The sequence below is a fragment of the Octodon degus genome, unplaced genomic scaffold (genome assembly GCF_000260255.1).
Source record: "Octodon degus isolate 3935 unplaced genomic scaffold, OctDeg1.0 scaffold00073, whole genome shotgun sequence".
Classification (NCBI taxonomy): domain Eukaryota; kingdom Metazoa; phylum Chordata; class Mammalia; order Rodentia; family Octodontidae; genus Octodon; species Octodon degus.
The window spans coordinates 5925713-5941661 of record NW_004524649.1 but is presented as its reverse complement, the minus strand read 5'-3'; the positions used below and the strand labels follow the sequence as shown (position 1 = coordinate 5941661).

Here is a 15949-nt window from a genome sequence, read left to right as displayed (position 1 = left end):
TGCCTAGCAGATGCTCCCAGATCCATGGGCCTTTCCAGTGCCTTTTCTCCAGCTGTGCTCACTGGGACAGCAGAGGAGCAAGGTGAGAAGCCAGCTTCCTCTTTTGGAGGAAAGCCTGCCCAGGACGGCCACCTAGGATGATGCTGGGCAGGTCAGACAGAGTGTGGTTGGGATAATCAGGAAGAACACTGACTTGGAAGGCTGGCATGGATGCAGACAGACATACTGACCAGGGCTGCAGCTTCTACAGGTGTTAACTATTGTAGCAGCAGGAAGGTGAAAGAGCGGGATCAGAGCTGCCTGAGATATTCAGACCCTTGGAATGGCTCAGGGAAGGAACAGGTACAGGCAGCGGTGGGTTACTCTGTACACAGAGCCGCACCAGCTACCCAGGGCCATTGCCAGCAGGGCTGCCAGGCTAATTAACATCTCCAAAGGACCTGAAGATGGCTTCCAGCACTGTCAGCCCAGCAGTGGTGGCTCGTGCTGGCCTGGCCCTGGCTCTGAGCTTGGCTGTCCGTTCGGTTGCCGATCCATCTTGTCCTTCATCTCTGGTTCTGCAGCAGAAAGCTAGGGTGGCTGGACCACGAGAAAGGGAGAGAGTGGGGAGCCGGTGACAGCCTCTTTGTACACTGGTGCAGGGCAGAGAATTGTGGGCTATTCATGGAAAATATTTCTGCACCTTTCTCTTTCTTTTTCACACCTATAACACACACACCTGTGCTGCCAGCATTTAGAAGGCTGAAGCAGCAGGATTGCTACAAACTTGAGGCCAGCTTGGGCTATACTTTGTGGGTGTGCGGCCAGCTTGCACTACATAGTGAGACCTTGTCTCATGTAACCAAAGAGCTGTGACTAAATTCTACATTTAAAATTAGTGTCTTAGTGCCAACCTTCTTGGTAGGCCACCATGGAATGAGGTCTGTGGACCTGCTTGGCTCACACAAAACATGAGTACCAAGATTTCAGTGCTGTGGCCATAGTAGGTCCTCACGTCACCAGACTAAAGCCACCCCAGCAAATGGCAGGGTTGTGCATGGTGTGCCTGGTAGTAATGGTCCAACAGTCCCAAGATGGAGATAGCTCCAGTGTTCCTTGTGGATGGGTGGACAACATATGACAGCTGATACAAATGGGTGAGCCTTGGGAACATGCTGGAACAGCACTGGGCACCAAGGTCATAGGCTTCACGGTTCCGCTCATACAAGGTGCCCAGACTAGGAGTGTCGAAGAAACGAAAGCAGATTAGTGGTGGCCTAAGATTGGAGTGGCTGGCGGAATGGGCTGGGTGGAGCTGGGTGTTTTTCTCCTTAAGGGATGAAAGTACTCATAAGGAGGCTGGGGAAGGTGGCAGGATTGATGCTCTCTGGTCTGTGGGTGAGCTGCGTGGGACTGCTATTATACATCCTTATGGCTGGGAATAGAGCTGGGGCCCCTGTGGTGCTGCATCAGAGCTCTGACTAGCCACCTCTGGCCCAAACATGGGTTTTACCATGGTGACATGGGACAGAAGGTGGGCTGAGTGGCATGGCTGTCCCCATTCCCAAAGAGATGCCACCAAGTGGCCCCAGATTTGGGGAACAGTCCAGAATGACCAGGGGAGCAAGGGACAGGGCAGTGTTGTGGCCTGGGCATTACAACTTCACCTCTTAGACTGGGCCACTCTAGGAACTTCCTCCACCGCAATGCACACAAGGCCAGCCCTGCGGGTGATAGACTGCTCAGTGGTGACCTCTGTCCTGTCTAGGTTGTCCCTGAGTGCTCTCTGCTCAGGATACACTGGGACTGCATGTGGCCCTTAGGGCTGTTTAGTGAATTCCCCAATGATGAGCAGCCAGGAGGAAACATCACGTTAGGCATGCAGGAGGACAGAGTGCTAGGAGGAGATGTCACAGGAGCTTCAGAACTGCCCAGTGTTTTCCTGATGACAATGGTCTTCCTGGGATGGGGCTGGGGCAGCTCAGAGGCAGAGCACATGAGTGATCCCTGGGGACCAAGACAAGCCAACCATAAGGGCCTGTTGCCTTCAGACAACCAGGAGGAGCTGGGCCTGTCCTGAACCACTGCTACACGTGTGCTTCTTCCTTAACTTCCAGCCACCCCTACACATCTGTGCCCCCAGCTGTACCCTCGCCAATGTGCCAACTGTCCTGGTAACCCATCCCAGCAAGTTGCCCTTGCTGCCTCTGGGTAGGACATTTCACTTATGCCATAGAAAGAGAACCTCCCGCCAACCGGCAGCTCGCACCCTGGCCTTGTGACCCTTAGCAACATCAGTGGACGTGGGCCTGCAAGACTGGGACACAAGGTTGCCAGGAGCAGAAAGATCTAAGCAAATGTGATTGCCCCAGATGACAAAGAAGCCACTTTCCTCCATTCCTTAACTGCCACAGAGGTCACTATGATTCCCAGAAGTAGAGACAATGCAGATGGCAGTCACCATCCTTAGCTGTGGAAATTAGTCACCCTTCAGACATGCAGCAGGCCATGCCTCACCTGGGTTCCTCCAGCCAGCACATGTGTCACAACCTCTGGGTCTCATGTGAGCCTGTGGTGCCTGAGGAGAGGTGGGATCTGCAACAGCAGGTTCCCTACACGAAAGTGCCATCCCGTGCTGTCACCTGGGCAGCCCTGGCTGGGCTGCACTTGGTGGTGCTGTGGTGAGGATGTCACTGTGGCCCCAGCTCCCCACAGACAATGTTCAGGGAGGTCACCTCTTGCTCTCCCTGCACAGTATAGGTCTGAGACCTCTTCTGCCTGTCCCCTCAGCCCCCAGTCTGTTTTCCTGCAGAAGCCAGAGGATTCTTTCATGTCACCCCACAGTTCCCACAGCTGCCCAGCTCATTAGGGCATCAGCCAGAACCCCCTTCCTGGCTTGCTCCACTCACCCACTTGCTGAGGAAGGCTTTACCTCTGCCTCTGCACTTGCATCTGGTCCTTGGCTCCCTCCCTCACCTCCTTGCAGTCCTTAGACACTGGTTTCTCCACAAGGACTTCCCCCAGCCCCAGTTTAAAATGCACACCTATGCTGGGCATGTTTGCTCAGGACTTGTCCGGTGCCCTTCCTTCCCTGACTGCAGACTACTTGTCTTCCCCACCCAGGAGGAAAGAGGCACCGGCCAGGGAGAAAGCCATGGAGGCACATCCGTGGCTACCACTTGATGCATGCAGGAAGTGTGTGTGGAACACCTGCTTGAAGGCCTGGCTTGTGGGGTTCGTGGGGTGCTCTCAGCACCCAGCCATATTATGGGGCAAAGGTAGTCTGGTGGCTGAGGACTCCCTCTCTCTGGGATATCTGTCTGGCCTGGCATGGCACCCACTGTAGCTGCACCGTCTCTCCTGCAGCACTGCACTTCCCAGTACTTGGGGACAGCCATGTGTGGCACTGCAGGCCAGCGGCTATAGTCCCTCTGAGGTTGAGACCACCCTGTCCTGCTCGGGAGGCTGGATGCTATGGACAGTGCAGCCACAGGAAGACTCCAGTGCAGGGTGCAGATAGGCAAAATGCATTCCTTGCATCGGGACTGCATGGCCTCAGATTCAGCTCTGGGCCTGTCCCTGTCTGTCTCTAGAGTCTGTCCATCTATCTTTCTCTCCCTAGGCAAGCACTAACCACTGAGCAGAATCCTCAGCCGTTACCTCAGATCCCCTCAAGGGCTGACATAGGGTTTCCTCCCACTACCATACAGGAATACCGCAGGCTACTGCACGGTTTATCATGTGCAGAGAAGTGAATTCCACCATGTGCGCAGGGTAGATCCTCTCTTCCTGCCTCTTCCCCTCCTTTTTGCTTTCCTTCTTGCAGCAAAACTGAGTGGCATGTTTCCATTTTTAAGAATTTTTTCCTCTCTCCTGTCTTTTATGGGGCTTTCAAGACCAGTGGGGAACACAAACCACCCAGCTTTCCTTTATCGTGCTACTCACAGGTCTGTTTCCTGGTTCTCCCCCCAAAAGTCTCCAGAAAAGCATCCGGTAACACAGCTTCCTCCTCTCCATCTGCAGGCTTAGATGCCAGGGAAGAACTTCTGTGTGGCCTCTGCTCAGGTCTGTTGCTTGCTAAACAGAAATATGAGCAAAACCATTGCATCCTCCAGGAGCCCTGCAGCTGAAGCTGCACGCAGACCACCTGCAAGGCCAGGCCACACTGGGCCACCATGTGGCTCATGAAGATTGTGACCAGGGTGTTAGGAGCCCCAGGTTCTCCTCAACTCTCCAGGTTATTTCAAACAAGCTTTAATTAAGACTCATGTCTAAAAACCACCTCTGAGAAAAATTTCTGGTACCTGCGGCCATCTCCTGGCAACTGCTCTGGCATCCCCAGGGCTGTAATTAGCAGCTGGGTGGGAGGAAGATGCCACCTGCCCTATAGCCCAGCACGGTTGGGACTGGGACTGTGGATTTGGCCATGAGAGGCCACAGCACCTTCCGGCAGGCCCGGAGCAGGTGCACTGGATGGAGCCCCTCTTTGCTCTGGGACTGCACCCCCCAGCCTTAGCCCTGCCTGCCACAGCAGGCGATGCTCCGGCAGGCAGCTCTCACTCTTGGCCTCCTTTCTGTGCTGGGGATTAAATCTAGGGCTTTTGCACTAAGCTACATCCCCAGCCCCATTTTTATTTTTTATTTTGAGGCAGGGTCTTGCTAAGTAGCTGAGTTCCCCAGGCTAGGCTTGAACTCCCAATCACCCAGCCTCAGCCTCTTTGAGTGATAGGATCCAGCAGTCCCCCCTCTTCTGACTTCCTGTCTTCCTTTTTTCTTGTCTTCCAGGCCCCAGGCATCTTGGTTTTTATCCACTGAGTGGCAAGTTCAAATTCACTAGCAGGATGTCTGGTGGATGGCCTTGTACACACAGGGAAGTTTCCAGCTCTCCCAGGGTCACAAAGCAGGTGGCACACCCCTCTGATGGATCCCCACCCAGCTAACCCAAGCTACCATCACCTGTATTTATGGCTGCCGCTACCAAATCTGGGAAGCTGAGAATTAACATGCAGCCCAATAGCTCATGAGTATTCACTATTCTCCAATAAGATTCTCTTCTCCATAGGCCTGCATGAGGTCCCCACACCCTCTGTGTCACCTTGAGACCGCAGTCCCATCCTGCTCAATAGCAGTGGCCAGCGTGAGGGAGGTCAACGCAGACAAGCAGCAGCACTGTGTGCCCACTGATCATGTAGAAAAAGTGCTCATCTCAGTTTTGTTTGTCTCCCAGACCTGACCCAGAGGACGGCAAGAGTTTAAAAATGATGGTGGGATGAATAGGCGTGAGGTTGGCCTCAATGGGAAACAAGGCCCTCGAGGACCCTCTCCTCCCCCAATGCCATCTTCAGAAGCATCTCAAGTCAAGTCTCAGTTCTGTACAACCAGGCCGTCCACTCTGGGTCTAGCTACACTGGTCATCACTGCCCCACTTTCTCCAAGAGACAGAGGGCATGCAATTACAGGTGTTTGCTCTGCGCCCTGCATCAGGCCCCACGCAACTGCATCTGGAGACACCTGTACCACTTACAGCAACAGCTGCTCCTCTCTGGGCCACTCTAGCACACAGCATGCTCTGAAGAATCTGGTCTACAGTGCCAGTCCATTATAATAATTTTGAGACAAGTTCTCACTAAGTCACTAAATTCCCCAGGCTTGGCTTGAACTCATAATCCTCCTATCTCAGTCACCGAGGATACTGAGTGCCACCATGCCTAGGTTTGTCTACAACTTTGTGAGGGGATTTTATTGGCCACACACCCACTCCCTACTGACACAGACAGACTTTTTGGTAAAAATTCCACAAACTTACTAGGATATCCTGATGTAAGAAAGAACCAGGGCAGCCCTGCCTCCTAGTCTGATGAACGTAGCCATCCTTCTCAAGATGCCCTGTCCAGTGGGGAAAGATGGAGTCTGCTCTTGGGACAAGGCTGGAGTGGCAATGTGTCCTGAGGCCCAAACCAATCTGCTTTAAGCTCCAACCTCAACCCACACTAACATGGCAAAGTTGGATGAGGCAGGAAACGTTCTGAATCTTGGGGCCCCTGCAACTGAATCTACACAGGGGGAAGCTTTGCCCATGGGGCCTTAGAAAACATCAGCAGTGGTATTCTTGGGGCCTCACCAGCAAACAAAGACTGTGCTCCCCCTGCTGGCCCTGGACAGCAGCGCTAAGGTAGGGAGGCACCCGGGACACTGCTGGCATCTGCACTGAGGCAGGGCCACCGGCGGCGCACCAAGTAGTGGTCCCAGACATTCCTTGGGGCAAACATCCATTGTCATCAACTTCCAATCAAAGTACCAGAAACTCCTGAAATTGGTGACTCAAGGAGACATCCTTATGCTCTGTGACCTCCAAACTGCCAGCTGTGACTGTAACTGTGGTTGGGGATTCATTTTCAATTGACACAGTAGGATCCTCCCAGATTTTGAAGTCCAGATGCAATCTTTAAAGCAGTTCTGGGGGAAAAAAAAAAACCTCAAGTGCAAGCAAAGTTTCTTTTTCTCTCTTTGTTCTTTAAGAGCAGTTTCCAAATGGTAAAGATGTGTGCTGTCTACATCCTTTCCGATCGTGTGGAGCGTTACACTGGATTCTCCAAGGCATTAGCATGCAGAAGAATGACCTCATGGTGAACAGATGCACTGGGCTGTGAGCTGCCCAGATGACGTCAGCCCCTCCCTGCCATGCATGGTGCCGAGTGTTAACCCTTGGCAGGCCGTTCAGCTGCTCCCTTCTTCAGTCACACACACACACACACACACACACACACACACACACACACACACTCGCCTCACCCCTGATGCCCACAGGAGTGGGTTAAATGCACACAGATGTGGATGCACAGAACATACAGATGTGGAATGACAAGTGGTATTTGAACACTGGTTACCTTTTAGATTATTTATTCCTGTCAGTAAGTGATGGAATCAATAAAAGAGGCAAAGCACAGGACTAGTTAAAGAAGCAGCTCAAGCACCTACTATAGGATGGAGGTCCTCAATATGGTAACAGATGACATAGATGCAAGATGGTTGTTTTAAAACAACATGTTCTTTTTTTTTTTTTTGGCAGAACGAGGAGTTGAACTCAGGCCCTTGCACTTGCCAGACAAGTGCTTTACTCTACTGAGCTAGCTCCCTGGCCCCAAAACATGTTCTAATGTGGAAAATGGGTACTTTTTAAAAAGTCCCCTGACAAAAGCTAGCCCTCTGAGCACTAGCCCTGCCTCTCTACCTGTCATCGACAGTGCCAAGGACAGTGTACACTCAGCCCCCAGCCTAGGCACCCTGAGTGGGAAGCAGAGCAGCAGTGTTGCACACTGTCCAGCCATCTATCTGAGCACAAGTCAGTCCCCCAAAGGCTGCCGGGGCTTCCTGGCGAGGGGGGCTGCTCACTGGCTGTGCTACACAGAGTACAGGTGACCCCTCTTCCTTCAACACAAAGTCCTTGTCAGGAGGATGCACAAAGAACCCAGAGCTCCTTGCTCTCCAGACCATGCACACGTCTGTGCCTGTGAGCAGCAGCCGAGGCACTGCAGACCCTGAGGCCAGGGGCAGTCTGACTGCAGCACAGGTGCATGGTGGGAGCTTGAGTGGCCCAGGGTCAATTTTTCCAGTTGGCTCGTTGCTTGGGAAAGCAGGCTACACCTCAGCATCTTAGTTTATGCCAACTAGCTCATTGGGGTTTGACTATACTTGGCCCAGGAAAAGAAAAGACACAAGAAATAGATGACATAGTATTCCCATGTGTAAGAGTAACGGTGGAGGTGAAAGCGCATGAATACAAGGAGAGAACGAGGCTGTGAGGGGTCCTGCAGGCCCCACTAAGATGCCCCACCCTTGCCCAGCCACCCACACTTTCGTTCCAGCTGAGTGTACCTCTCCTTCACTTCAAATCCTTAAGGGTGGCTGTACAAAAAGAACATTGTGCCCAGCTTTAGAGTCACACTCAAGGACAGGCATGTAAGAACTGCATCCTTCAATCCTGAAACCTAAGAATTACACCACTAATTTGTGAAAAGGAAGAAGTAGCATTGGCTTTGATATTTCATGCTTGGTTTATGCTCCTTTTATCAAAGTCCCAGTGCTTACAATGCTGTCAGAATCCTTACTCTGCAAATTTAGAACATATAAACAACTCAAAGAAGTCCATCAACAATCTTATCCAACTGGAGATCACAGGACCTCAAATTTGTGCTGCAGTCTCACAAAGGTACACACTGGCTCATATAGATGAGTTTAAATAATTATGAACTACTAAAATTTCTGTATTGACAGCCTAACATATATAAATGAAGCAGAGCTCCTCATTATTTCCAAAACATCTGAAATCAACAATCTTAAGCTTATAACAGTTAAGGAATGTAAGCATCTAAGTATCATTTAATTTCTCCTTTAATTTTAAGAAATAAAATATTTTCTTCAGAGTTAAAAAAAAAAAAAAGACAGCACCTCCCCAATACACAAAAAAAATCAAGTTCCAGTATCCATGAAGTGGGAAAAATCTGAATGAGATCTTTAAAAAAATCATCTTCCTACAGACTCTTCCTGCTCTTTCAGTGAGAAATTTGAAGCCATTTTAAATCTCTGGCCAGACTGGGTATGAAATCTTCATTTCCCTTGACACAGATTTTTTTTTTTTTTTTGGTCTTAGATAGAATATTGGCAGAGTGTATAAAAGAATTCAATTCACAGCTGTTCTACTTTTTAATGTAAGAAATGTTAATCAAAGCTTGAAGTCATAAGCTTTTCTCATGTTGTTTAGTATTCCAGTTCAGCAGAGATCAATAGAGACCATCGCTGTGTTCCTGACGCCTCCCCAGGAAGCGCGCGATTATGTAAATCGCCTCCCACCTCTGCCAGGCTCTTATCTCCAGAGCCTTCTGCCTGCTGCTCTGCTCGCGGCCAGCACAGGCCTCTCCTCTTATCTCCACACAAAGCTTGGAGGCCAGGACCGCAGCCAGCGATGTTAAACAATGATGCATGGCTGATTTTATTTGGAAGTGATTTATTTCAGTGAATTTAATTTTTTTCACTTCATGTGTAAGATATTTGTTAACAAGTCAGGATGGGAGAAGGAAGGCAGTGTTTGGAGACAATCGATCCAGGTTAGAAATCTATTAGCACTCTCAGTCCTGTGGAAATGGGGAAGATGAAGGAGGATTTCAACACGTGTTAACTAAATATCCCATTTACTCTCTGAAAGGCAATTAATCTGTAACTACATGCAGAAATTTGCAAGAAATAATTCTATTCTTTGAAAAACACAGTAATCATATCATCAGGTTGAGTGGCAGTGGATCTTTTTTTTTTTTCAAATTAAAAAATAGAAAAAGAATAAGCATCTAAAAACAAGAAAACCCATGGAAATATTTGCAATTTTCCGCTGGCCTAATAAATGACAATGAGTGGGAGCCAGAGTTGAAGCGGGCTCCATGCCAGGTGCGGCTCGGCCGGCGGCTCGTCCACATGGCACTGGCCACTCTAGAGAGGCGCGCACTGTGCGGTAATGACGGGCCCGGGGACACTGTCCCCCCGTGTCTCCTGTGTTAATCCCTGACCCCAGTATCGTGGCTGCATAATCCCCATTTAGCATTAGTAGCAACGGCTTCGACTGTGAGGAACTCCTTTTTGATAAGTAAGCACTGATTCGGGCATCGCTTTTAAACAACATATTCCCAGCTCAGCAAGAAGCCTGCGCTCCTGAATGAACCAGGGCACATTACTGAGAAAAAGTTCATTAACCTTGCTAGATTTGGGGGTTAACAGGATAGCTGAAGAAAGGAACTGAGAGAACAGCACGGATACAAAACAAATTAAAATGAATGTCATCGTTCCTTTTGATATTCATTAGTTGATTCAGAGGGAGAATGCTCTTCTTAAATTTGCAAGCATTTATCTGTGAAAAACAGGTGTACATCTGCTACTCGAATGAGTCTCAAGCATGAGAGGAGAAGAATGCAGACACTCACCAGTTCCGCTGAGGGAGTAGCTGGGCGAGGGCGAGAAGACTTGGGCTGCAAAATCCTCGAACGTCATCACTTCGCGATGGTTCTGAATTATTGCTTCGAGATACAGCGCTCGTTCTTCATAGCTGGAGCCGTCAGTTAAGGAGACACACGCATGTGCCACCCGGCATGCTTGGCAGGGGCCACTTACTCTGTTTAAAATACAGTTACGCAACTTCCATGTCTGCGTGCAAAACAGAATACTGCAAGTTCTTTAGCATTTTGTCAGCAAGTTAAGTATTCATCCTAATTAATAACAAGAGTCTGCTGCTGAGATCCAAGTTTCTCTTAGACGTCAAGTGCATTCAACACTAGCATTACTAAAAAAGAGCAAGCCAACAGTTACAGAATTACACCGAAACATTAAGGTTGATTGAAGCAAACAAAAACAAGAGATGTGGATGGCAATGGTGTCTCCTTTCACCGGCAAGTGAGTGACAGCCTGGATGTTCACTTTCCATTTGGGTGGAGAAACTATTTTTCTGAGTACTGACATCATGGGCTGATCCTTCAAGCAGACCTTGGTGACATAAGGGTGAACACATCTTTTAAAAAATAAGGAAATGCAAGTTATCAAGAAAAGACCCTGGCAAAGGCATACTCTCCAGGGGCATCAGAGACTCCAACCAAGAGAAGCTACGAGCAAGGAGGATAAGAACTCATTGGTAGGAGAATCTAAGAAGAGTGTAGAACACAACTAGAAAGAACAAAAGATTATTGGCTCCTAATTAAAACTGCAGTCTGGAACACACAGCATTCGAATGTGTAATCAAAAGCCAGTCACCAATAAAACTTACAAGCGTAACACGCTGAAGCAACTTTCCAGCTGTCTTAATAGGACCCCTGCGTGTGGCAGCCTTTCACAGGGCAGAAAGCAAATCTTCCCCTTTTGTGTGTGGCTTCTGTTCCTGGGAAGGTGACTCATGCGCTCCCAACACCAGGGCAACATCAGAACCACCCAACAATGCACGGCAGCAGCACGTAAGACTTCATGAGTTAACACCGGGCGGGTCGGTGTGATGCTGCTTTCTGCCATTTTCTGTTACGGGTGCCAAAGTTAAAAGGCACGTCACAGTCAGTTTGAAAGCTGGATGGATTCTCCAGGAACAGCGGGAATGAGGCCAGCCTTAGTCTGTTACTCACTAGTAATCTTAGTATTTCTCACTATCTGTTAAAACTTTTCAAAATGGCCTCTTGAACAATATAAGTTGGTGACATGTTCTTTCAACAGAGCCTTAGTTTCAAAATAAACAGATTTTTGCCATTTTCTTTTAGCAAAGTAGGCACCCTGGTTTCCAAATGCAGGCTCTTCCTCTGCCTCCTCCCCTTGTGTTCAGAGGATGACTTCACACCATGGGTGATCAGAGCAATCTAGTGAGTCATGTGTTGCATGTAGCTGTCTACATTTAATTTTTAATTAAAAATTTAAAAACTTGGTTCCTCTACCCTACTCACTCTATTTTAAGTGATCAGCACTGCATTAGGCCAGGGGTTGCAGGATTGGTGGCCCAGAAAGAGGATAGGTTCATCACCATGGTGAGCTATACTAACTCAGGATGGGAACTCTCCTTAATCTTGCTGGATGCAACTTAAAAAAAAAAAAAAAAAAAAAAAAGATGAACATAGGCTTGAAGAGCTCAGAAGCAGCCCTGGGATGATTTATGAGCTTTCCTATAGACAGAGGCCAGGGCAGCCTGTGCACGCCCGGCTCCACGGCTGAGACTGAACTCCTGGTGAACGCCTTAATGAACAGCCTGCCAAACTTCCTTGGTGCGCAATGCCTGCTCAGGCCCAATTCTAGGGGGACCCACTAATGCCATTCATGTCTCATTATGAACATGCTTATTCTGCACAGCACTTTGGCTGTCGCTGTGCTCAGAGGGCCGAGCATGGCCCCAGCAAGCCGCTGGTCAGGAACAGCAGGACGTTAGGCCTGAGTGGCCGTCTGGCGAACAGGCACTCTGACAGTAAGCTGGCACGTGCTGGCCCAGCAGGGGCCAAGCGAGGCGTGACAAATTACTCAAAGAGCTGAGCTAAACTTATGGCTGACAACCACCTGAGCCTTCGGGACTGCCGCGGCCCGCTGTCAACACTCAATTCATAGCTTCCCCCTTCAGCCCACAGTCTGCCCATGGGCCTGCGCTGGAGCAGGCGTGACACTCAAAGACCTCTCATGCTCTACCTCAAGAGTGAGCCCAGTCAAACCTACTGAGGGGTGCTGTGCACTATGCCACAGGGACTGAGCTCTTGGCTCCAGATGATACCATCCCAGACGGCTGGGCTCCCAGGAAGAAACCCTGCATTAACAGTCACAGGAGGCAATCGCCGAGTTCTGAGAGTCTGACTCCTCTGCTAAGGCACGATGGCAGCCACAGAAAAAGGAGGGGGGTCTCAGCTCACAGAAGCATTCATGCCCTGGTCTGTCACGTGCTGCACGCGCCCCAACTGTGTGTTAGTGGTGCTAAACTTGGTGTTGTCATCTAGACAAACAGCCTTTAGGGGTTGGAGTGAGACCAGGGCTCATCAGGTGCACCTAGGCCAGGGCATGTAAGCACTGTGACAAAGAGCAACAAACAGCACCCTTCGCTGGCAGTGTTCATATGCAGCCAACAAACGGATGGGTGCCAAAAATCATTTCTCCGAGCAGCCTTACAAAATGCAGCCCACGACAGAATCTATTAGAACCAGCAGCAGGGCCATTTGGAGCAGTATTGGCTGATGTTTTCTTCCCTAACACCCTAGGGCTTTGGTGCAGGCTGCTCTCCACAAAGGAGGATATTATAACGTAGATATCAGGACTCCTGGAAGTCTGCTGCACACGTACGTCACCTCCAAATGCGGACTGAACACCGAGCTGACACCTAGCACTGGGTGGACACAGACCTCTGCCTAAGTGGGTGGCAAAGGAAGCCCTGCGCATGGATCGGGTGGACCCCCTTTCAGTAGCAGCTCCTGCCTTTTTGTTCTATCAAAGAGCCCAGGAGCAAATGTACTTTACCCTGCTCTGAATCACCTTCTCACTAAAAAAGAACACTTCATAAAGGAGTTCCCTGCTTCATTACTGAAATCTGAGAACATTCACATTATCTAACAGAACTCTCCACAGTATAGTTTTGAGTGCTAGAAGGGGCACTGTCTGTCGGAACTTGCTCGGTGCTTAGCATTCATTCTTCGCCGTGACTGCAGAGGCTGTGAGCCTGCAGTGGCTCCATGCCACCAAAACCTTCTAAGAGAACTTTCCAAGACAGTTGGTGCACGCTCTGCTGCATCTGATGAGTTTAAAAGCCTGAGATCCAAACCTGTCCCCCCAATTTTACTCCATTAATTTTTAGAAAGGATAGTAACAGCCTGCCAGGAAGGAGCTACATTTTGGTAGGGGAAAGGCCTGGGTTTGAATTCTGGCCCTCTGCCAGAATGGCAGGCAGGCAAACCACTCCACTGCCCAGGGGAAAGCTTGGTCAGCAACCTTTCTCTCAACAAGGCCCACCTGGCCAGGCCTATGGTCTTTACCTCACTGATCAGGAAACAGCTCAGAGTCCAGAGGTGTCTCTCGGGTCCCAGTCAGACCCTAAAGAAACTAAAATGAAAGCTCACAGGAACTAAAGATGAGAACTCAGATCTCCTGACCTTTCCCGCTTCTGCCAAAGAGAATTGAAAGCACATAGGGTTAAATTCAAAGCCTCACCAAGGCTGGAACTACCTTCCAAAGAATGGCAAACCAGCAGACCGTGGAGGCTGTAAACACCAAGTTGCACCTTAAATTCAAGGACTTACAGTCAAGCTGCACCTCTGCCCCAGACCATGCTGACTTCATAAAGCACAGAGAAGCCAGTAGTCACCCTACTGCATCTCTCTCTAGTTATTCAGGCTATGCACTGCTTGCTTGTTTTTTGGCATCTTGACCTTTTACCTTGGAATGACTTGAGAACTCTATCTCAGAATACGTTTTGTCAAAGAAGAAAAAGTACTTTGGGAGAGGCAATACTACACATTGCAGTGTATTCAACCCTTGAAATGTATTGCCTGGGCCACCTCTACATTTTTCAATGTTGGACAGGATACGTGATGACACAGTGGCCTCAATGGAGGGCAGCACCCTGATGTCAGGGTATGTATTGTACCCCTTCATACATGGATTGCTTGTTTTCTCTCCTAATCCCTGCAACTCCATTTCAGACACTGGCAAGCCCATGGTGAACCATCCTCATGATTCTCCTGTCTGCTCATCCACAGCACAGGGGAAGGACCCATGGTTCAGAACTGCTGCAAGGCAGCCAAACTGCATGCCTATCTGCAAAGTGCCAGCACCGAGCATCTGCAGACACAGAATATTGGGCATGGAAAGGCTCAGGGAGGACCCTGCCTCACCTCGTCCTAAAATGTCTAAGCTGGTTGTCTGTGGCTGACGTAAATGAGCACAAACAGGTTGCTTTGGAGCTCTTTTGCTCTCCCTGGCTGGGAAGTCAGGGCTCCCAAGCAGCAGGGCAACAGCGGAGATTCTGTTCTTGCTCCTTTTAGCTCTGGTGGCTTCCTCCTTTCCCCACAGTCACATGTCCTTGGATACCTGCCCACCTAGATGACCTGGATGATCTCACCTGGAGATCCTTATCTAAAGACTGGGATGTGGACACATTTTGGGGCCACCATTTAGCACACTGTACTTGAGGATGCTGTATGAGGCAGGCCCATCCTATGGTACTCGTTCTAGGCAGCTTGTGGCACAGTACACAAAACAGTATGTTCTGAGTGGATAAGCGAATGTCCAGGATTTGTGCCCACTGCTTTGGGCCCTGAGATCCTGAAATATAGCCTAGGCAAAGGCAACTTGCAAGGAAAGGTTGGAGAGTTTTCAACTTGAAGTGAATTTCTCCATAGAAAATAAAATCAGTGCCATAAAACTTTCAGAAGAATGTATGGGTAAGTTCTTATGACTCTAGAAAAGGGACTTATCCAGCAGGAAACCAAAATCAGGACTGATGAGGAAGAGTGGTTCATACTGACCTCCTTTGCATGAAGATCTACTATTCCCCACACCTGGAAAGGGAAAGGCAGAGGCACAGAGTGGAGACAGAGGGCAGGTGCAGGAGTACAGGAAGGACTCCTGCTTCCTTCACCGGGGAGGTTGGGGAAGGAGCAGGTGTAGGCACAGTCTCCCGTGAGGTGGAGAACGCCTGGCATTACTAAAAAGAGGTGGGCACATCCCTCCCACAAGCATGAGCACCAGGCCACCCAGGAGAGCTATGGACTGAGGACCATTGTTCTGGTCATGGTGTCAAAGGTAGCCAAAGGTAGAAGTATCTGCTACTCAGTGAGAGGATGAGCCACAGAGGCAGAGTCTAAGTACAGAGGAGAACGGGGAAGGGTGTTTTAGACAAGGGAATTAGTATGTGGACTCTTCTGTTATTCCCCACTACCAGGAGCTTTTAGAATAATAGATACAGAGGAAAATAACATATTTGCATCTTGGAGGGAGAGTTTTGAAGAACCATCAAAGGATAAAGTCTTAAAGTGTCTACTGGTCTTAGACATGATATCAAAACCCTAAGCAACCAGAAGAAACAAGTGTGCTTCAAAGGCCTCCACCACGTCACTGAGGGGTAACCCAGAGACGAGGAGAAAATATGAGCAGATCATTATCCAGTAAGGGTCTGTGTCCCGAGTATACAAAGAACTCTCATAGCCCCTTTAACAATAGAAGACTAAGCACCTGCTTAGGCAAGCACAGGGACCAAGGCTCGATTCCTGGCACCACATGCCGCAACAGCCCTGCCCCTGGGCGCGCAGAGTTGGCCACTGAGACCAGGGGACACCAGCCAACAGGAACAGTATGGAGAGAATAAAAAGTAAAAGAAGGGAGGCTCACTCTGCTGCTTCAGAGGAGCTCCAGGCCTCGCTGCTGCCTGTGGACATGGTCTCCAGGCTTCCAGTACAGACTGTGGTGTCTGGGTTGTTTTTTTTTTTTTTTT

General features: G+C 49.5%; 1 protein-coding gene across 4 annotated transcripts in view; it reads right to left on the bottom strand.

Moving 5' to 3' along the window:
* Nucleotides 1–15949, bottom strand: part of Ralgapa2 (Ral GTPase activating protein catalytic alpha subunit 2) — a 300697-nt gene that overhangs the window by 5595 nt on the left and 279153 nt on the right. For 2 of the 4 annotated variants that reach the window (XM_023720113.1, XM_023720116.1), the window contains 2 exons: nt 9948–10069; nt 3902–4056 (listed from right to left, as the gene is read on the bottom strand). In XM_023720113.1, the coding sequence (XP_023575881.1) occupies nt 3917–4056; nt 9948–10069 (262 nt within the window). In that variant the 3' untranslated portion in view covers nt 3902–3916. Of the gene's footprint in view, nt 1–3901; nt 4057–9947; nt 10070–15949 lie in introns of those variants that run through there. The other 2 variants (XM_023720114.1, XM_023720115.1) reach the window with 1 other exon arrangement.